General features: G+C 48.4%; 1 protein-coding gene and 1 long non-coding RNA gene across 8 annotated transcripts in view; one reads left to right on the top strand and one right to left on the bottom strand.

Annotated features, from left to right (window-relative positions):
• The window catches only part of COPG2 (COPI coat complex subunit gamma 2), a 161657-nt gene that overhangs the window by 19827 nt on the left and 119065 nt on the right, over positions 1–22765 (bottom strand). For all 7 annotated transcript variants that reach the window (XR_013415556.1, XR_013415555.1, XM_015134921.3 and 4 more), the window contains 3 exons: positions 22619–22681; positions 21721–21860; positions 20991–21162 (listed from right to left, as the gene is read on the bottom strand). Coding sequence is in view for 5 of the 7 variants with exons in the window: in XM_015134921.3 (XP_014990407.1) it covers positions 20991–21162; positions 21721–21860; positions 22619–22681 (375 nt within the window). In the remaining 2 variants the exon portion in view is untranslated. The remainder of the gene's footprint in view (positions 1–20990; positions 21163–21720; positions 21861–22618; positions 22682–22765) is intronic.
• On the top strand, positions 6152–13243 carry LOC144339954 (uncharacterized). The gene is made up of 2 exons (XR_013415582.1): positions 6152–6212; positions 10986–13243. It is a non-coding gene; the product is annotated as an uncharacterized LOC144339954 (long non-coding RNA).

The raw sequence follows: 22765 nt of genomic DNA on the forward strand, positions 1-22765 counted from the left end.
TGTGGATGTGGGACGATGAGGCAGCACAACAGGGAGTCACCTACAGAAGACAGGATGGAGGGGCCCCCAGGGAAGGATGGAGGGCAGAGAGCGTGTGGAAGGGAGCTGGGCAGGACAGCCACAGGCAGGACAGCCACAGGTGGAGTGAGGTGAAGGGGCAGGTCCCAGAGTAGGAACAAAGGAATCTGGAGTGCTCAGCACAGCCTGCAAGGTTCGGCATGGGGAACGGAAAGCGTAAAAGGGTTGGCCAGCAATAGACAGGAAGGAATGGCTGTTCTTAAAGCCTTGAACTTTGTTGCAAAGGTGTGAATCTTGGGCCAGGCTCTTTACTACGGATCCGGCGGGGAAGGGTGGGTGGTGGGGATGGGGTTCGGGGTGGGGTTTGGGTCTGGGGTGGGGATGGGGTTTGGGTGGGGGTTGGGTGGGGGTTGGCTGGGTTGGGAGCAGTGGGATTGCGGGTGGGGAGATGGGTGGGGGTGGGAATGGGGGTGGGGGGAGGCAAACCAAACTCTAGCATTTGAAAAACCATCTTACTTAAGTGAGCTGGTGGACTATTACATGTTGACTACTGGGGGTGATGGATACTGGCTGGAAAAGGCCTCTGAATTCAGTAGAGTAGCTTCAGACAGGGTGGAAGTTCAAAGTGAAGAGATGGTGTTTGGGAAACAAGCAGGTACATGAGACACAAAGAGGGAAGTCTCTGCAGGACTACCCTGTTAAGGATCTGCAAATAGGTGGAGTGATTAGGGAAACAGGCAAACAGTAAGCCCCTGGAAAGACCGGATGGAGTCCAAAGATACTGATATAACACCTGACAGTCATATGGGTAGGTACGGCCACAAGTGTGTCTGTAGGGATTTTAAAGAACAAATCTCTCAAATAGAGTGGATTTTGAGACATGTTTGTTTCAGTGAGTAGACGGGGAGGAGAACAAGGTGATTTCAAGCAGAGAGTGCCTGGCATACGTGGGGGTGAGGGAGGGAAATGCTAAGGTCTTTGAGTAGGAAGTGTAACTAAAACTACCAAGTAATAAATGCTGGAAATGACAGAGGAAAGGCCAGGGAGTCACAGTGGCCGTCCACATCAGTAATTCTTATCTGGGGTGGGGGGTGGGTTTCACCCGAGGGAGGGCTGGGGGCATGGACCCCCAGGCAGGCCTATCCAATCATCTTGAGGGGTGAGCAGTGTTCAGCTCAGAAAAAGTAAGGGGGAAAAAAAAGCAATCTCTAAAAGGAACACAGACAATAGCAGAAGAGGAAACCAAGCCCAAAAGATGCTTCTGATAGGCCGCCTTGGGGTCCTGCATCCTCGGGTGAGAATCACTGGTGGACGCGGGAGGATGGAGAGCCGGCAGACATGTGGAGCGCGAGGGGAAGACACATGTGCAGCAGGGCTGATGGAGGCATCAGGGTCAAGACTGTCAGGTGTGGGAACACAGTTCCCGACAGACCAGGACAAGGATGACAGCGAGCAAATGGATGTAGCCGAAAAGGCACCGGGACCGTGGTGGTGGAGCTGGGGTTTCCAACGCCTCGGTCCCAGACTGGAGGACTCAGGTGGAGGAGTGAGGCCCAGAGAAGGGCCCAGTGACACAGAGGACGTGGGCTGTGTGGGTGAGAGCAGAGAATCTGTTGTCACGGGGAGGGAAGGTGCAAAGGGGAATGGAGACAGCGTGGAAGGAGAGCAGTTTGAAGACATGGGCGCTAAGGAGGGAGGAGGCGGGAGGAGGTTGGGACTGACAGGAGCACCCAGGAGCAGAGGAGCTGGGTCTCAGGCAGGGCAGGAGAGTCAGGTTGAGACTGGGTGCGTTTGTACCAGTGGGACGGGGGGGATGAGGGTGGGCAGGTGGAGTAGGGACAGGAGTAAGCGCTGATGACAAAACTGCTGTGGTGACAGGAAGAGGGTAGGAAATTCACAGACCCATGTTCCCCAGAGTGTTTTCACAAGAATGTGAAAGAAAGGATGCAAAGGGAACTGAGAAGGTTTTGGGGAGTCAGGGTTGTGGGGTGTTGGAAGGTACCCATAGCCTGGGCCACTGGGATGTGGACACTGATAGCTGGGCAGGGCAGGTGGATTCAGTGCAGTATGTGTGATGCAGAGATGACTGCATCTGGCGGAGCAGTGGGTGCGGGGCCAGGTCAAGAAGGGAGGAGGCACCTGAGAACACGACTTAGGCCAGTGGGAGAATCACAGATTGTGCTGAGAGAATGCAGGAGGGTGCAGGTGGGACAGTACCGTGCTATGCAGTAGAGGAGGAAAGCAGGAGAAACGACCAACCTGGGCCCCAGGGGCTCACTGCTGGGACATGAGGGGATGAGGCTGCAACACATGGGAGAGGAGGACAGGGGAGAGGTGTTCCCTAAAGGGCAAGAAGAATGAGTCGGAGCAGGCAATGGAGCCCAGCAGCAACGAGAGGAGAGCTTGTTGAGAGCAGGAGAGATGCACTGCAGTAAAGGAGGCACGCCAGGCACCAAGAGGGAGGGAGCAGATGCAGAGAATCCAGGGACTTTACCCCAGATGGGGCAAAGTGTGTGACACAGTTAATGGATGACAAAGCATAGTGTGGGTAAGACAAGCAAGGAATGAAGGACAGGTGGGAGGATGGCAATAGACAAGGAGGATTAGAAGATGCTGGCACCTTGGAAAAGCTGGCGACCACAGTGTCAATGAAGGGCACAGGAAATGATGGAAGGCCAGGTGGATTGACTTTGAGACAGGAAACAACTGTCTCCAGCACAGTAGAACCAAAAATGTAGGATGGTTAAGGGTGACTTAAGATAACAGATGGATCCAATGCAGCACACTGTGGATAAAAAGGATGGCAATGTTGGCAGCAAGGGCAGGGCAGGAAGGGAGCTGACATCAAGGAAATGACTGCAGAGTGCAGTCATTGACTTAGAAGTGGCAGAGGAGGGAGTGGAAGCTGAAGATGAAGCTGAGGGTCTCTGGAAAATAACAGTAGGGGGATGTGCAGTACATCTTAACTAGAAAAACAGAAACTGCTGTCAAGTCCTCAAGGCATGATGTCAGACTCAAGATGGGTCCAGGGAGTTGATGGACATAAAAAAGGACAGAAGGTGCATGATAGGGGAGAATCTCATGAATTTGAGGGCCTCAACATTGGTAAAGGGGCTGAGTGAATAGAGGGGAGGCAGAATTCAGAGTCTCAAACTGGGATGTGGGCACATCTCAGGACACGGTGATGGTATGCCTGGTATTAAGACCAGACCACAGAGGCAGAATGAAGCAATAGCTCCGGCAGCCTTTAGGAGAAAGTGGGTTAAGGGCCAAAGTGACTGGTTAAACAAAGGAAGGTGGTCAGCACTGCACATTAATATGGCACCTGCGTAAAAACCACAGACAGGTAACCTTAGGGACTTCACAGTGGACTCAAGCAGACGGATCCCAGATTGTAGGTAGAAGTGTGTTTGCAAAGGCCAGAGGAGCTGTTAGGAAACAATGCGAAGGAGACAATTTGCAACAATCACTGCATCCACGCTTGTGCTGTTTAAGCATGGCTGAAAGGATGGAGGTATAGCTTGTAATGCAAAATATACGCAGAGGTTCATAGTGAAGCTGAGGAGGAAGGCCTTCAAAAGTTAAGTGGGAGATGTTTAGGTCAGTAGCAAATGGGCCCAGCGGGACAGAGTATGCCGAGTTTGGAGAGGGTCAGGGTGTTGGGTGCTGGGATGAGGGCTTCATGTTTGGAAGACTCAAGGTAGAGAGTAAGAGAGGAGGAAAGGTAGAACAGGATGGAGGGCAGGACTTGTGTAAGAAGAAGTCTTAAACTGTAAACATGGGTGTAGTGAAGGTAGTGTGGCTAAGAGGAAATGGTGGATCCAGATGGGCTCGATGGGTAGCACATGGGCAGGCATGATGGCAGGGGTGCATCAGCTCACTGGGGCCATATCCGAGGTAAATGGAAATAATGGAGGTGAGGAAATAAGGAAGAGAAGGAAGTGGCGGGACTGGCTGTGGAGTTTTGTGGGAACCTTCTTGATGGAATAGAAAGAGGAGGAGAAAAGGCTGGAGTGGAAGAGGGTAAGGAAAAGGCAGACTAAGGGAAGGCACTGGCCTGAATCAGTGGAAGACCTGGAGGAGCAACAGAAAATAGTTCTTGAAGAGAAGGTGGGATAGAGAGAGGATGGAAAAGTTTGAGCGGTGAGGAGAGCCGGTCAAAGTAGTGAAAACATCTGTATGGAGAAGAGATGACCGAGTCAGATGAAGCGACAGGCCCTGGGTGATTGAGAGAAATATGGGCCACAGACAGGCAGGTACCTCCCCTTGGCCAAGGAAGCAAAGAGAAGAAATGTGTCACAAGGGGAAAGGCTGCAAGAAAGAATGTGGATGTGGGACGATGAGGCAGCACAACAGGGAGTCACCTACAGAAGACAGGATGGAGGGGCCCCCAGGGAAGGATGGAGGGCAGAGAGCGTGTGGAAGGGAGCTGGGCAGGACAGCCACAGGCAGGACAGCCACAGGTGGAGTGAGGTGAAGGGGCAGGTCCCAGAGTAGGAACAAAGGAATCTGGAGTGCTCAGAGCAGCCTGCAAGGTTCGGCATGGGGAACGGAAAGCGTAAAAGGGTTGGCCAGCAATAGACAGGAAGGAATGGCTGTTCTTAAAGCCTTGAACTTTGTTGCAAAGGTGTGAATCTTGGGCCAGGCTCTTTACTACGGATCCGGCGGGGAAGGGTGGGTGGTGGGGATGGGGTTCGGGGTGGGGTTTGGGTCTGGGGTGGGGATGGGGTTTGGGTGGGGGTTGCATGGGTGGGCAGGGTTGGGAATGGTGGGAGTGGGGCAGGGCATGGGGAGAGGGAATCGGGGGGGGGGGTGGGGGGTGGGGGTGGGGGGTGGGGTATGTTGAGCCAAGCTGCCAGCATTGAGAACACCACTGTATTTAACTGATAGATTATATATGTTTAGGGTTGAGGGTGATGAATTCAGGCTAGGGAAGACCCTGAATCCAGGGAAAAAAGAAAAGAGAGTAGCCTCAGGTAAGGTGCAAGGTCAAGGTAAGGGGCTGGATTCTTACAAACAAAAAGGATTACGTGGATCAAAAGGGAAGTCTCTTGGAGGGTGGCACCTTACCACAGATCTAAAATAAAAGTGGTGATTAAGGAAAAGGGACAATAGTCAATACTCAGAAGAACAGGTGGAGGCCAAAGGTAAGGACAGAGTACCTGAGAGTCCTATCAGGTGGCACGGAGGGGCACGAAGGGTGGGGTGGGAGGCATTGAAACAACTCTCACATGGCGTGGGCTTCGACCTATGTTGTATTTCAGAGAGAAAGGAAGGAAGGGAATGGGGCAGTTCCACGTGGAGAGTGCCAGGCCTATTTGAGAGGGGCAGAGGAGGAAATGCTGAGATCTTTGATTAAGAAGTTAAAGGGAAGCACTAGAATGCTCCAGGCCTGAAACTGTAGAGACTGAAGTACAGGGAACCAAGGTGGCTGCAGGGAGTCGAGGTGGCCAGGGAGTCACAGTGGCCGTCCACATCAGTGATTCTTATCTGGGGTGGGGGGTGGGTTTCACCCGAGGGAGGGCTGGGGGCATGGACCCCCAGGCAGGCCTATCCAATCATCTGAGGGGTGAGCAATGTTCAGCTCAGAAAAAGTAAGGGGGGTAAAAAAGCAATCTCTAAAAGGAACACAGACAATAGCAAAAGAGGAAACCGAGCCCCAAAGATGCTTCTGATAGGCCGCCTTGGGGTCCTGCATCCTCGGGTGAGAATCACTGGTGGACGCGGGAGGATGGAGAGGCGGCAGACATGTGGACTGCGAGGGGAAGACGCATGTGCAGCAGGGCTGATGGAGGCATCAGGGTCAAGACGGTCAGGTGTGGGAACACAGTTCCCGACAGACCAGGACAAGGATGACAGCGAGCAAATGGATGTAGCCGAAAAGGCACCGGGACCATGGTGGTGGAGCTGGGGTTTCCAACGCCTCGGTCCCAGACTGGAGGACTCAGGTGGAGGAGTGAGGCCCAGAGAAGGGCCCAGTGACTCAGAGGACGTGGGCTGTGCGGGTGAGAGCAGAGAGCAGGGGATCTGTTGTCACGGGGAGAGAAGGTGCAAAGGGGAATGGAGATAGCGTGGAAGGAGAGCGTCTTGAAGACATGGGTGCTAAGGAGCGAGGAGGCGGGAGGAGGGTGGGACTGACAGGAGCACCCAGGAGGAGTGGAGGAGCCGGGTCTCAGGCAGGGCAGGAGAGTCAGGCTGAGACTGGGTGTGTTTGTGTGCATGTGGGGAGGAGAGTAGGGGGAGATAAGAGTGAGTACTGACGACAGAACTGCTGTGGTGACAGGAAGAAGTTAGGGGATTCAGAGGCAGAGGCTCCCCAGAGTGTTTTCACATGGTGTGAGAGAAAGGGGTGTGAAAAGAATCGGGAAGGCTTCTTGAGTCAGGGTTGTGGGGTGCTGGAAAAGTCCCATAGCCTGGGCCACTGGGACGTGAGCATGGACAGCAGAGCAGGTGAATTTGGTGCAATATGTGGGATGCAGAGATGACTGCATCTGGCAGAGCAGTGGGTGAAGGGCCAGGTCAAGAAGGGAGGATGCACCTGAGAACACGACTTAGGCCAGTGGGAGAATCACAGGTGGTGCTGAGAGAACGCAGGAGGGTGCAGGTGGGACAGTGCCGTGCTATGCAGTAGAGGAAAGCAGGAGAAACGACCAACCTGGGCCTAGGAGCTGGGAGCTGGGAGAGCAGAGGTGAGTTTGCAGCACGTGAAAAAGCAGGACAGAGGAGAGTTGTTTCCCAATGGGCAGGAAGAATGAGTTGGAGCAGCTTATGGAGCCGACCAACTTAGAGAGGTGAGCTTGTTGAGAGGATCAGGGAATGTGTTCCAGCAAAGGAGGATTTGTATCAAAATCCTTGGTTTTGCTGTTCAGGAGTGGCAGAAATGAATGGAGGTATAGCTTGTGAAGCAAAATATTCACAAGGAGAAAGAAGCCTGAAGCTCCAAGGTGTAGGGGTTGGGGCACAAGGGTTGGGGTGGGGGGCCCTATGCCAAGGACCAATAAGGAGGAAGAGACACGGGGAATCCAGGAACTTTACAAAGTCTATGAAGAAGCCCATGGTACAGGTAAGACAAGCAAGGAATGAGGGAGAGGTGGGAGGAGAACAAAGTGGAAGGAGGGTGCAGTGGTTTTGGCACTTCAGAAATGTTGGGACAATGTATCAGTGAGGGAGAAGGTGAGAGGAAGGAAGGTCGGGGGGATGCCATTTAGAGAGGAAACCAGTGTCTCCCTAGTGGCCGAACGGAGAAGGCAGAATGATCCGAGCTCAAATCAGACAGCAGACGAATGAATACAGCATGTTAGGGACAAAGAAGCTGGCAGTGGCAGTAGCAGTGAGGGCAGGTCAGGCTGGGAGCAGACCTTAAGGAAAAGACTCTTGAGTACATTGACTGACCCTGAGGTGGTAGGGAACATGGACTAGATGCTGAAGACCAATCAGAGGCTTTCAGAAAGGCAACAGTGTAAGAAAAGGCAGTGGATGGCTGGTGAAAGGGTTCACACTTTATCCAGTCTGGAGTCAGAAGGCACTATGTGGGTTGTGAGATGGGTCAGTGATGTTGATGGAAAAAGAAAGGGACAGGAGGGGCGTAAGAGGAGAAATAACCTCATGTATTTGTAGGAGGGTTGGGCAGAGCTGAGCTGCCAGAGGAGCCAACATGGAAAACAGGAAGATGGAACACAGAATTCCCAAAATGGGGGCTGGGCCAGACCTCACAGTGCAAATTGTTGAAATAAGCAGTATTAAAGCCAGACAGTAAGAGCAGAGCAGATTGGAGAAGCAAGAGCCTGGGCATTTTTGCAAATTGAGGCCCTTAGGAGAAAATGGGGGAAAGGGCCAAAGTAACTAGGGATACAGCGAGGGCATCAGGAATCACTGCACATGAAGACAGCACCTCCACAGAAACCACTTGTAGGGAACTCAGGAACTTGGTAATGGACTCATGTGGTTTGAGTCCAGTATGTATGTGGGCAGAAAGATGCTTACGAATGGCAGAGGAGGGACTGCTAAGCAATGTACAGAAGACAATTTGCAGTGATCACTAAATCCTTGGTTTTGCTATCCAAGAGTGGGAGAAAGATATGGAGGTGCAGCTTGTGAAGCAAAATATCCACAGATGTCATGAGGCTCCAATGGGGGTGGGGGGCACAGGCTTCATACCTAGAGGAGCATCATAGGATTAGTGGGAAAAGTAGGTCGGTAGCAAATGGGGATGCAGCAATACAGAGTAAATCCAGTGGTAGTCAGGGTGGCGGAGATGGGTAGAGGCAAGGGTAATTCTTTCTTGGGAGGCAATAGTGGAGGAAAGGTATAACAGGACGGAGGCCAGAACCTGTGTAAGAAGGAGCACTTTGGGAGGCCGAGACGGGCGGATCACGAGGTCAGGAGATCAAGACCATCCTGGCTAACACGGTGAAACCCCGTCTCTACTAAAAAGTACAAAAAAAAAACTAGCCGGGCGAGGTGGCGGGCGCCTGTAGTCCCAGCTACTCGGGAGGCTGAGGCAGGAGAATGGCGGGAACCCGGGAGGCGGAGCTTGCAGTGAGCTGAGATCTGGCCACTGCACCCCAGCCTGGGCGACAGAGCGAGACTCCGTCTCAAAAAAAAAAAAAAAAAAAAAAAAAAAGAAGGAGGTCTTACATTTGAAACACAGGTGTAGTGAAGGTAGTGTGGCCAAGAGGGAAAGAGGAAACGGTGGATCTGGACAGCTGCAATAGCAAGCAATATGGGCAGGGGTGCATGGGCTCACTGGGGCCCTATCCAAGGTAAATGGAAATAATGGAGATGAAGAAAGGAGGAAGAGGAGGAAGTGGCGGGACAGGCTGTAGGGTTTTGTGGAACTCACTTCATGGAACAGAAAGAGAAAAGAGGAAACAAGGCTGGAGTGGAAGAGGGGAAGGAAAAGGCAGCCTAAGGGAAGGCGCCGGCCTGAATCAGTGGAAGATCTGGAGGAGCCACAGAAAACAGTTCTTGAAGAGAAGGTGGGATAGAGAGAGGATGGAAAAGTTTGAGCGGTGAGGAGAGCAGGTCAAAGTAGTGAGCACATCCATATGGAGAAGAGATGATTGAGTCCGATGAAGTCACAGGCCCTGGGTGGTTGAGAGAAATATGGGCCAGAGAGAGGCAAATGTCTTCCTTTGGCCAAGGAAGAAAAGAGAAGAAATATGTCACAACGGGAAAGGCTTCGGGAAAGGCTTCAAGAATGTGGAAGTGGGACGATGAGGCAGCGCAACAGGGGAGTCACCTACAGAAGACAGGGTGGAGGGGCCCCCAGGGAAGGATGGAGGGCAGACAGCCATGGTGGAAGGGAGCTGGGCAGACAGCCACAGGCAAGACAGCCACACGCAGGACAGCCACAGGTGGAGTGAGGTGAAGGGGCAGGTCCCAGAGTAGGAACAAAGGAATCTGGAGTGCTCAGAGCAGCCTGCAAGGTTCGGCATGGGGAAGGGAAAGTGTAAGGGGGGTGGACAGCAATGGGCAGGAAGGAATGGCTGCTCTTAAAGCATTGAACTTTGTTGCAAAGGTGCGAATCTTGGGCCAGGCTCTTTACTACGGATCCGGCGGGGAAGGGCGGGCTGGGTGGAGGGGATGGGGTTTGGGGTGGGATTTGGGGTGGGGTTTGGGTAGGGGATCAATGGGTGGGGCAGGGTTAGGGGCAGTGGGACTGGGATTAGGGGAGGGGTTGGGGTGGGGTGAAGTGAGCCAAGCTGTAGGCATTGAGAACACCATGTTATTCATCTGAGCTGGTGGACAATTACATGTTGAGTGTTGAGGTTGATGAATACAGGCTAGAGAAGACATCTGAGTCCAGCAAAAGAAGAAAAAACAGAGTAGCTCAGGAAGGGTAAAAGGTTAAGGTAAAGGGCTGGTTTCTGGGAAACAAACAGAACGATGACCATCAAAATGGGAAGTCTCTATGGGAGCACCTTGTCAGTGATCTGAAAAGACGAGGGATGATAAAGGAAAAATGTCAGTAGTAAGGGCCTACAAAAATTAGATTGAGGCCAAAGGTATTAACTGAGTGCCTGGGAGTCAAATTAGATGGGTTAGGGCATAAAGGGTGGGGTGTGGAGGTGTCAGAAGCACAACTCTGTCATGCAGACTGAGCTTTCGGGCATGGTGTGTGTTAAGGGGTAAATGGGGAAGACAATAAGGTGATTCCAAGTGGAGAGTGCCAGGACTGTTGGGCAGGGGGAGGGAAATGCTGGTCTTATGAGTAGGAAGTGTAGCTGGAACTACCAAAATACTAAATGCTAGAAATGGGAAAGTAAAGGCCAGGGAGTCAAGGTGGCCGTCCACATCAGTGATTCTTATCTGGGGTGGGGGGTGGGTTTCACCTGAGGGAGGGCTGGGGGCATGGACCCCCAGGCAGGCCTATCCAATCATCTGAGGGGTGAGCAGTGTTCAGCTCAGAAAAAGTAAGAGGGAAAAAAAAGCAATCTCTAAAAGGAACGCAGGTAACAGCAAAAGAAGAAACCCAGCCCCAAAGATGCTTCTGATAGGCCGCCTTGGGGTCCTGCATCCTCGGGTGAGAATCACTGGTGGACGCGGGAGGAAGGAGAGCCGGCAGACATGTGGAGTGCGAGGGGAAGACGCATGTGCGGCGGGGCTGATGGAGGCATCAGGGTCAAGATTGTCAGGTGTGGGAACACAGTTCCCGACAGACCAGGACAAGGATGACAGCGAGCAAATGGATGTAGCTGAAAACGCACCGGGACCGTGGTGGTGGAGCTGGGGTTTCCAACGCCTCGGTCCCAGACTGGAGGACTCAGGTGGAGGAGTGAGGCCCAGAGAAGGGCCCAGTGACACAGAGGACGTGGGCTGTGTGGGTGAGAGCAGAGAGCAGGGGATCTGTTGTCACAAGGAGGGAAGGTGCAAAGGGGAATGGAGACAGCGTGGAAGGAGAGCATCTTGAAGACATGGGCGCTAAGGAGGGAGGAGGGGGGAGGAGGGTGGGACAGGAGAGTCAGGTTGAAACTGGGTGTGTTTGTACCAGGGGGATGAGGATGGGCAGAGAGTGAGACATGAATGAGTGACAAAGACAAAACTGCTGTGGTGACAGGAAGAAGGTAGGAGATTCAGAGGCAGAGGCTCCCCAGAGTGTTTTTACACAATGTAAAAGAAAGAACGTGAAAGGAATCAGGAAGGCTTAGGGGAGTCAGGGTTGTGGGGCCCTGGAAAGGACTCAGAGCCTGGGCCACTGGGACGTGAGCATGGACAGCAGAGCAGGTGGATTCAGTACAGGACGTGTGACACAGAGAGGACTGCGTCTGGTGGAGCAGTGTGTGGGGGCCAGGTCAAGAAGGGAGGACACACCTGAGAACACGAATTAGGCCAGTGGGAGAATCACAGGCGGTGCTGAGAGAACGCAGGAGCGTGCAGGTGGGACAGTGCCGTGCTATGCAGTAGAGGAGGAAAGCAGGAGATACGATCAGCCTGGGCCCAGGAGCTGGGAGCTGCGAGAGCAGAGGGTGAGTTTGCAGCATATGGGAGAGCAGGACAGAGGAGAGGTGTTCCCCAATGGGCAAGAAGAATGAGTTGGAGCAGGTTATGGAGCCCAGCAGCTTAGAGAGGTGAGCTTGTTGGGAGGATCAGGGCATGTGTTGCAGCAAGGGAGGCATGCCAAGAGCAAGAGTGTGGGTGTGAACGTAGAGAATCCTCCTTTTTGCCCAAAAGGGGCAAAGTGTTTGACACAGGTCATGGAGGAGAAAGCATGGTGTGGGTAAGCCAAGGGAGGAATGAAGGAGAGGTGTGATGAGGCCACAGAAACAGGGTGTAGAGGTGCTGGCACCTTGGAAACATTGAGGACAGTGTCTCAATAAAGGGCATGGTGAGACGATGAAAGGCCAGAGGACACAACAGAGAGAGGAAACCACTGTTCCTTAGAGGCAGAACTGAGAATATAGGATGGTTAGGGGTGAACTGAGACAGGAGATGGACTTATTACAGCAGGTTGAGGACATGGAAGCTGGCAGTGGTGGCATCAGTGGGGGCAGGGCAGGAAGGGGTCAGAGCTCAGGAAAGATTCCTGAGTTTGTGGATTGACCTGCAGGTGGCAGGGCATGCAGGACTGGATGTTGAAGAGGAGGTGGAGCATGTCTGGAAGATGAAAGTGGGAGGCAACAGTGGTGTAGGAATTAAATGTGAACCTTGTGTGGAAAAAGTGAGACAATGGAGTGGGGCAGCCATTTGAGGTGGTGTGATGTGAGTGGGGTCAGGGAAGCTGATGGGAAAAGAGAGATTTGTGGTGCATGAGGGGAAAGAATATCATGAACTTGTGGGGAGCTTAGTGTCCATACAGGGTCTGATGCAGAAAAGGGGAAGGAGGAAATCAGAGTTCCCCAAATGGGGCTTTATCAGATCTCAGAGAAGTTGGTATCATGCCTCTTATCAAGGCCAACCCGTAGGATTAGGGTAGGGAGGCAAAATCCCAGGCTTTTCAGAAGTGGATCCTTAGGAAATGACAGTAGAGGGAAAGTGCCTAAGTCGCTCAGGGTAAATGGAGGAAATGGGGCATCACTGCACATTCAGACAGCACCTGCATGGAACCTACTGGCAGGTAAACCTTGGGGGCTGGGGGTTTGGGGATGGACTCATGAGTCTAGTATGTGGGCAGAAAGGTGCTTGCAAGTGTTAGAGGGAACTAATGGACAGGAGACAATTTCCAGTGACCACTGAGTCTGAGCTTCTGTTGTCAAGGGAGCCTGAGAAGATAGAGCTGTAGCTTGCAACTGAAAATATGCACTACACCACACTTTACTACAGAGGTGCAGTGAAGTAGGAAGGGGAGCCTTCAAACACAGGTAGCATCTTAGATTTAGTGGGAGATTAGGTTAATAGTAAATGGGCACAGTGGGAGGGAATATGCCCAGAGGTTGGATAGGGTGCTGATACGGGGGCTTCATTTTTGGAGACTTTTTCTAGAGGGCAGAGAGGAGGAAACGCAGAACAGGATGGATGGCAGGACTTGTATAAGAAGAAGGTCTTAAATTCTAAACAAGGGTATAGTAAAGGTAGTGTGGCCAAGAGGCAAAGAAGAAATGGTGGATCCAGATGGCTTCAATGAGTACTGCAAGATCAGGCGTGATGGGCAGGGGTGCATGGGCTCACTGGGGCCCTATCCAAGGTAAATGGAAATAATGGAGATGAAGAAAGGAGGAAGAGGAGGAAGTGGCGGGACTGGCTGTAGGGTTTTGTGGAACTCACTTCATGGAACAGAAAGAGAAAAGAGGAAACAAGGCTGGAGTGGAAGAGGGGAAGGAAAAGGCAGCCTAAGGGGAGGTGCTGGCCTGAATCAGTGGAAGATCTGGAGGAGCCACAGAAAACAGTTCTTGAAGAGAAGATGGGATAGAGAGAGGATGGAAGAGTTTGAGTGGTGAAAGCAGGTCAAAGTAGTGAGCACATCCCTATGGAGAAGAGATGACTGAGTCCGATGAAGTGACAGGTCCTCGGTGATTGAGAGAAATATAGGCCACAGAGAGGCAGATGTCTTCCTTTGGCCAAGGAAGCAGAGAAGAAATATGTCACAAGGGGAAAGGCTGCAAGAAAGAATGTGGAAGTGGGACAATGAGGCAGTGCAACAGGGGAGTCACCTACAGAAGACAGACAGGGTGGAGGGGCCCCCAGGGAAGGATGGAGGGCAGAAAGTATGGTGGAAGGGAACCGGGCAGGACAGTCACAGGCAGGACAGCCATAGGCAGGACAGCCACAGGTGAAGCAAGGTGAAAGGGGAGGTCCCAGAGTAGGAACAAAGGAATTTGGAGTGCTCAGAGCAGCCTTCAAGGTTCAGCTTGGGGAATGGAAAGCGTAAAAGGGGTGGACAGCAACGGGCAGGAAGGAATGGCTGCTCTTAAAGCATTGAACTTTGTTGCAAAAGTGTGAATCCTGGGCCAGGCTCTTTGCTATGGATGCAGTGGGGAAGGGTGGGTTGGGTGCAGGGCATGGGGTTTGGGATGGGATTTGGGTTGGGATTGACTGGGTTGGAAAGGAGGGAAGGATTGGGAGCAGTGGGGTGTGAGTGGGAGAGGAGGTAGGGAACCAGATGGGGAGAATCGAGCCAAGTTCTGGGTTGGAGGAAACTCTTATTTAACTGAGCTGGTGGGTTACATATCTAATGTTGCGGGTGATGAATATAGGCTGGGGAAGACGTCTAAATCCACCAAAAGAAGTAAATGAAAGTGGTTTCTTGTAGGTTGAAAGGTCAAGGTAAATGGCTGGTTTTTAGGGAACAACTTAGAACTTGGGAAACAAAGGGGGAAGTTTCTGTAGGCCTATCTTGTAAGGGATCTGAAAAAAGGAGTGGGGATTAAGGAAAACTGACAATAGTAAGCACCCATAAGAAACAGGTTGAGGCCGAAGATACTGACACAGTCCCTAAGAGTTCTATCAGGTGGGAGGACAAGAAGTATGGGGTGGGGAAGCATTAAAAGAACAAGTTTCCAATACAGACTGGTGTTTGGGGTCAGAGGTGTGTTAAAGGGCAAATAGGGAAGGAATGACGTGGTTCCAGGCAGACAGTTCCAGGCCTAATGAGGGTGGGGAGGCAAAAGATGAGATGTGTTGAGTGGGAAGTTAAACGGCAAGCATTAGAATGGTCTAGGTGTGAAATGAGGGAGTGATGCCAGGAAGTCACAGTGGCCGTCCACATCAGTGATTCTTATCTGGGGTGGGGGGTGGGTTCCACCCGAGGGAGGGCTGGGGGCATGAACCCCCAGGCAGGCCTATCCAATCATCTGAGGGGTGAGCAGTGTTCAGCTCAGAAAAAGTAAGGGGAAAAAAAAAGCAATCTCTAAAAGGAACACAGACAATAGCAAAAGAGGAAACCGAGCCCCAACGATGCTTCTGATAGGCCGCCTTGGGGTCCTGCATCCTCGGGTGAGAATCACTGGTGGACGCGGGAGGATGGAGAGCCGGCAGACATGTGGAATGCGAGGGGAAGACACACGTGCAGCAGGGCTGATGGAGGCATCAGGGTCAAGACTGTCAGGTGTGGGAACACAGCTCCCAACAGACCAGGACAAGGATGACAGCGAGCAAATGGATGTAGCCGAAAAGGCACCGGGACCGTGGTGGTGGAGCTGGAGTTTCCAACGCCTCGGTCCCAGACTGGAGGACTCAGGTGGAGGAGTGAGGCCCAGAGAAGGGCCCAGTGACACAGAGGACGTGGGCTGTGTGGGTGAGAGCAGAGAGCAGGGGATCTGTTGTCACAAGGAGGGAAGGTGCAAAGGGGAATGGAGACAGCGTGGAAGGAGAGCATCTTGAAGACATGGGCGCTAAGGAGGGAGGAGGGGGGAGGAGGGTGGGACAGGAGAGTCAGGTTGAAACTGGGTGTGTTTGTACCAGGGGGATGAGGATGGGCAGAGAGTGAGACATGAATGAGTGACAAAGACAAAACTGCTGTGGTGACAGGAAGAAGGTAGGAGATTCAGAGGCAGAGGCTCCCCAGAGTGTTTTTACACAATGTAAAAGAAAGAACGTGAAAGGAATCAGGAAGGCTTAGGGGAGTCAGGGTTGTGGGGCCCTGGAAAGGACTCAGAGCCTGGGCCACTGGGACGTGAGCATGGACAGCAGAGCAGGTGGATTCAGTACAGGACGTGTGACACAGAGAGGACTGCGTCTGGTGGAGCAGTGTGTGTGGGGCCAGGTCAAGAAGGGAGGACACACCTGAGAACACGAATTAGGCCAGTGGCAGAATCACAGGTGGTGCTGAGAGAACGCAGGAGGGTGCAGGTGGGACAGTGCCGTGCTATGCAGTAGAGGAGGAAAGCAGGAGATACGATCAGCCTGGGCCCAGGAGCTGGGAGCTGCGAGAGCAGAGGGTGAGTTTGCAGCATATGGGAGAGCAGGACAGAGGAGAGGTGTTCCCCAATGGGCAAGAAGAATGAGTTGGAGCAGGTTATGGAGCCCAGCAGCTTAGAGAGGTGAGCTTGACGAGAGGATCAGGGCATGTGTTGCAGCAAGGGAGGCATGCCAAGAGCAAGAGTGTGGGTGTGAACGTAGAGAATCCTTCTTTTTGCCCAAAAGGGGCAAAGTGTTTGACACAGGTCATGGAGGAGAAAGCATGGTGTGGGTAAGCCAAGGGAGGAATGAAGGAGAGGTGTGATGAGGGGACATAACCTTATTAATTTTTGCCGGGCTTAGTATCAGTAAAAGGGCTGACATGGAATAGGGGAAGTTGGAATGCAGAGTTCCCAAAGTGGGGGCACTGACAAATCTCAGGGACAAGTCAGTGGTATGTTCAGTATCATGGCTGAGTGTAAGAAAATTTTAGGGAATAGAAGTTAAATCCTAGACGACAAGAAAGTGGGGTGACAACGCCTCACCTGTCATGGTAACTACTTCATTGAATGGGAAAACAGACAAAGAAGAAACTTTGTAGAGGGTGACAGTAAAGCAACCCCAACCGATATGGAAGGCAGTGATGGCAATCACTAAGTCAGGATTTTGAAAGCAAACCATTAACAATGTAAAATTTCTAAGTGTGGGGGTTGGACATAGGTTACTATGTGTTTAATGTGGTCTCCAACAAAATCAGCAGAGCCAAAATGAGAAGGAAGTATTACTCTGTTTAACAAGATTGAAATTAAGGGGACAGTATACAGTTTAAATCACTTTGAGATTTAGGAATGTCAGAGTTGGTACGGTGGGTTTTGTTGCCCCTTAATCCAAAGTATGGAATAATGGCAAAGAGGAAAAGTACATAGAAAGAACTTGTTATTAGAGAATTTGGTGGCTGCCTTAAAGCTCCTTGAGTGAAACACGTGATGAATGCTGGAGTCAGGAGAATAAACGGTCCCATGTAGAGATAGGTTTATGAAGTGGAGTCTGAAGGATGAGCTTCATCAGCAATCCTCAGAAGTCAGTTCTACTAGCCAAGGATGCAGGTATGTTGGACACCAAGAGAACAGGAAGGAAATGTTTTGAACACTGGAGGTGGGTCACGGAGGAAGCTTATACATATTCACATTGTGAATCGAAATTTAAAGGACAGATGAACAAAGACTGGGCAGTACCAATAGAGCAGGGTTTTGTTTTGTTTTTCCCCTAAGGCAAAAGGCAGAAATGAGTGGGTATACCATGATTAAATTGCATTCTGTAGAGATAAGATCATTTAAGTAAGGTCAGCAATAAAAATTAGAGACATTGAGGATGATGGGGTAGAAAAGGGATACCAAATAGGATAGGAAGATGGCTTGAAAGGAAATTAGGGCAATTTCAGTGAGTTTGAGGAATGTACAAAAGAAATGAGTTGGTAAATAAGGAGATCTCAGACTGAGAATCCTGGCAGGTCTTTCAATGGGTTAGACTGTAGGAATATTGATTTTAAAGCCAGGCTGAAACAAATTCTAGTGATAAAGGAAGGGGAAAGGGTGGCTGAATCATAATGTTCTACCAATCCTGCTTTTTTTTTAGTATTTGAGTTAAAATTCAGATTAAATGCTTGGCTTAGAAGAATGCAGTTTCACTGAGCCTCATTAATATGGATCCCAGTGGGTGAGTGGAAGTGTTAAAAGTAAAAAACTCTGAGGCAAATCTTACTTAACTGACGTTGTGTTTTTAGTACAGAATGCCAAGTTAATATGGTTAATACTGAACAGAAAATAATGGAAGGGCGACTACAGATTCAGAGAAGACCTCGAAATCCATCGGATTGTATAGTAGCTTAAGATGGCACTTTAAGGAAGTGTAGGCAGAAAGTCGAGAAATTAAAATAATTATGAATCATTATATGGCAGGCAATATTTCCAACGAAAATCAGAGAAAATAAACTCACATACATGTACTGTTACAGCTGATCTTAGAATTAAAGGCTGTTTTAAAGTAAGTTATTAATATTTGTTGAAATGTTCCAGATAATAAGAAATATGATACAATAAAACCTGATAAAAGCAATATAAAGATTAGAATGGTTCTGAATAGGCAGTGGAATAAAAAGTTAAGTTGGTAGTGGCATTAAAAAGGTCCAAAATGGGGAACAATTGGTAGAATGTTGTGTATATAATATATATTGTTACAGGTGCAATAAATATTCAGGGGAAACAGAGCTGCTGAAAGAGAATGAATGCTTAGAAGGAATGCTGCCTTAAAGGCTTTTCTAAAACTTTTTAGGTAAAGGACAAGGTCTTGGAGGAAGAAAGATAATAAGTAGGACTAATTATTAGCATGTCCCTAGTCTTTCAAGAAATTGCCCAACCTTTGCAAGAAGGTGTTATGGTAATATATTGATGTTGGGTTACAGCAAATTTTTTCAGATAGGGTAGATTTGTATACATTTATAAAGTAAGGGGAGTAGAAAAGATTAAAGATCGATCAAAGAAAGGATAACTGATGGAACAACTTTCTGGAAGAGATTAGAGGATACTTGTCTTTTGAACTCTAGAAGACTTCATTTTTAGAGAAGATAAAGGAAGAAAGTGGATAATTCTAGAATCAAACACTAAAAGGTTCTATGTGTCTGGCACCATGTGAAGCAATTTACCTATTATTTCATTTCATTTTATCTTATAACAGTTCTAAGAGATCAAATAATTTGTCTAAGATCACACAGTCAGGTATGTAGCAGGGCCAGAATTCAAATCCTCATCTGTCTATCAAACCCATATTTCTTTCTATTATGCTATACTGTTTTCAAGTTGAAGGAAACAACCAAGAATTTCTGTTTTTTCACTGTGATTATAAGGAAAAACATTATTTTTCTGAAATGAGACATATTGATGTTTAAGACCTTGAGGTGATAGGTAAAATTTGGAATATCTGTGATGGGAAAATGCAAAAAGGAAGGAATGGGTAGAAGATACCTATTACCATCTATGCCCTGGTATTTCACTTCTTTCATTGCATAGCATAGACTTTAGATTGGCCATGGATTAAAAATTTGAGAATTCTGATAAAAACTAAATAGAAAGGAGTTTGTTTTTAAGTAGGTATATGATGGGTCAAATATAAACTTACTACTAACGAAACTTTAAACAATTCCCTAAATGCCAAACTTTTATAAACAAAAATCAAACCATCAAGCAAAAGAGTCCATAGCCAGCAGACCAAATGTTGAAATCTCTGGGCTAATCTGTAAGATCTATGTTTTAAAAATCCTTAGTGAACAGGGGCAAGAAAACCTCTCCTGTTTTTCTCTCTTGGTGGAAATGTTTTCTGTTGTTGTTGTTGGTTTTTTCCTATGCTATATGTAATTTCTATATTGCTGTTTTGTGTATTTTGGTATTATAAAATTGTACTTCTTAGATTCTGTTAAGAATACTTCCTGGGGTGTGAGCAAAATGAACCTGGGGAAGTGGGAAGAGCTAGTATTCTCAATTGGCAAGGGACTGATTCTTCAATGGGTTCAGCATTTCACTTCCCTCTGAAAGTAAGTGGCAAAGTAATAGCATCCCTTAAAAAACAGGATGTTGGTGAGAGGTAGAATAGTGAGAGGTAGAATAGCGGGAGGAATTTTGAAACATGGAAAGATGGCTACTGGAAAAGAACTGACGAAGTGCAGAATCTCTCCAGACAATGGTAGAAGCCACAGGACTACATTAAGATTGGGCCCAAATACTAGTTTAGAAAAGGGTAAATAAAACTAGGTTTACTTAAGAGTAGAGCCAGCTTAATTACTGGCTTGTGGACATATTTCAGACAAATCTAACTGGAGAGAAAAACAGACCAGGAGAGAAAGCGAAGTTATAAGGAAATGGAACTAGAGAAACCTCACAAAGGGATAAAGGAGGTAATTAAAGGTTAAAGCCAGATAATCTTGAGCTCAAAGGAGAAATACTGGAGGCCAGATAGGAAAGTGCCTTCCTACTCAGGGGGTTATGGATCCAGGGTGGCTAGAGGATAGAAGTAGAGTTCCACCCAGGGCCAGAGGGAACAACCTGGGATTCAGACACAGCAGTGGTGCCAACTTGAATCTACCTCGTGCTAGAGTCTGAGCAGCCTGGTCTATCACCTAACACAGATAAGACTGGACAGAGGCTCCCAGGAACCAACATCTAAGAAGGGAGTTTGGAGAGGGGCTAAAAGAAAGCAGGTTAAGCCCCAAATGTAACTGAATGATGACCAGGGATAACTATTTACTAGTGCTTTTATGATTTCTTGTAACTCTGTAACTTCCCCAGTATTTGTTAATTTTTTAACTTCTGTTTTTCCTGTACTTATGAGCAGTAAAAGTTATTCAAAACATAAATGTGATGTGTGTGCTTATTTCTGTGAAAATTGGGTAACAGTTATGAATATTGTGCAATGAATGAGAGAAGAAATCAAGGAGGAAAATGGCGGTGGGGGGAATCAAGTAGAACAAATACTTGACATTCACAAGAGATAGGTCATGAGACCTTCCCAAGTCTCCAAATAAGTAAATACTACTACTGACACTAGCTGGCTGCCTTTTAGGGGCTGTTTTTCCCCCCGCAAAGACTGCATATGGGTCAAGCTGGGAATTAAAAGCCCTTCTTAATGTGGACACACATGGTTGGCTAAGCCACTCACTAGGCTGAGACATGCTCTCAGACACCAGCCTTATGCTACAGGACCTTCAAAAATGATATATTTTAAAATGTCAACCATCTACTCCATAACCAAGTTCAATCTAACTAGATAGAAACTTTGAGGAGAAGTGGGTCAAGATTCTTCATAGGAGACATCAGGTATATGAACTGTCACAAGTGGTCACATTATTCCAACAGAAAGCTTGAGTTCCTTTTTGTGCTATACACACTCAGTTTCTCTTTTAAGATTAAGTGTTTAGCAAATTTTACTCAGAGATTTAGTTTTAAAATTATTTCTGCAGCAGTAACCAATTTTATAAATATATATATTCACACACACACACAAACACATACACACACACACTCATTATCATTACATTAAATTCTAGAAAAGCATCACATTCTTAAACTGAGCATTGGAAGAGTTGAAGCGCTCTCAAGGTAATGCATTCTGAATCACGTAAGTATCTCCTCCCTTCTAAGGGTTAGTACCTGCTGTAGGGTCATCATCAGGCAAACGAACAAGAGTGTAACATATTCCTGGTTGGTTATAAGGAAGGCTGGGGGCTGGGATACAACACAGCACTTCATAGGAATCTGATGGCTCCATCTGCACTGTCACTTTTTCCAGCAGCTGGTCATTGAGAGTGTTGGTGCAGTCAAACTGAAAAGTCAGTAAATGGAAAAGTTGTGAAGGATAACAAGTTATCCTTCCCACTCATAACCCACTACTCAGCTCTGGAACCCACTATACCTTCTACCTCTAAAGAGCAGGGTAGGTCTCCTCCTAAGATTCTTCTTTTGGCAACAGGGAGAGCCTTATTGTTGAGGTCTTTTGTTTATATTATTCACCAGTTTTTTCTCTTTCCTGAGACTGCTGTACCAAACAAGATGGCAGAAGTCTGATCGCTGTCAAATCTAAGTTCTTAGAATTAGCCCACTTAATCTACCCTGATGTTAAATGATAATTTTAAAAAGTTGGTTATACTTTATGTTGTCCAACTTCTTCACACATTTCAGTTTTATGTCCTTTAGATTTGAACCATCAAAAGTTGCCCATCACATGAAGGGATCTCTATAGCTCTGGTGTTAAGCAAGAAAACCAGAAATTCTGCCAAATTAATTATCTATAAAAGAAACTAGAATTATAGGTAAAGGATATTTGTCTCAAAGCATACCAGTTTATACTAAATCCCTACAGGAGTTAAGGGCATTCTCTTACCTGGAACACAATGTGATTGGTAAACATGTGCTTGATACATCGAACAAAATATTCTGTCTCTGCTTCTGTAAGTTGAACAGGCTCAGAAGACTTGAACAAGGGTCCTATATTCAGAAACTCAGGAATGGCAGCCAATTGTTCTATCAAGAAAAAAGAACACAGGCTATGAAGAAGACAGGGAAAGGCTTTACTCTGGATGCTTAAAAAATGCTTTAGTTGGCCGGGCGCGGTGGCTCACGCCTGTAATCCCAGCACTTTGGGAGGCCAAGGCGTGGGATCACGAGGTCAGGAGATTGAGACTATCCTGGCTAACATGGTGAAACCCCGTCTCTACTAAAAATACAAAAAAATTAGCTGGGCGTGGTGGAGGGCGCCTGTAATCCCAGCTACTCAGGAGGCTGAGGCAGGAGAACGGCGTGAACCTGGGAGGCAGGGCTTGTAGTGAGCCGAGATCGCGCCACTGCACTCCAGCCTGGGCGACAGAGTGAGACTCTGTCTCAAAAAAAAAAAAAAAAACAAAAGCTTTAGTTTCCATAGCCTTACTAATGGTTGAACATTCAACTAATATGTCCCCAAGTTTTAGTGAAATAATCTTTTAAGTAAGTGAGCTTATATAATAATGAAAGCAAAAGAAAAAAAAAAGAAACTAAATACTTATTTTACAATGAGTTCCCTGTTAACCAACGAGATACAGAAAAGAAAAACATTCCCAGTTAGCAATTACAAACTGGAAAGTTCCTGGACTCCGGGTAGCCTCAGCAACTATACCCTATGGTGTTCAGCCACATGAAGATTTCCTATATTGAGAACTAATCAAATTGAGTAAGACTGGTGGACTTTATTATATTTACAATGCCAAGGGGCGAGATTATTACGTCTAACCATCAAATCATCATACCTTGGAAAATGTCTTGCCTGGAAGGAGCCAGCTTCTCTGGCTTAGTAGCCACAAATGTGATTTCTATAAAGACAGATATGAGCAAGTAAGTGAACTTCTCCCCGTACTATCAAGCTAGCAATGCAGACAGAAAGAGAAAAGAGCAGA

The sequence above is a fragment of the Macaca mulatta genome, chromosome 3 (genome assembly GCF_049350105.2).
Source record: "Macaca mulatta isolate MMU2019108-1 chromosome 3, T2T-MMU8v2.0, whole genome shotgun sequence".
Taxonomy (NCBI): Eukaryota; Metazoa; Chordata; class Mammalia; order Primates; family Cercopithecidae; genus Macaca; species Macaca mulatta.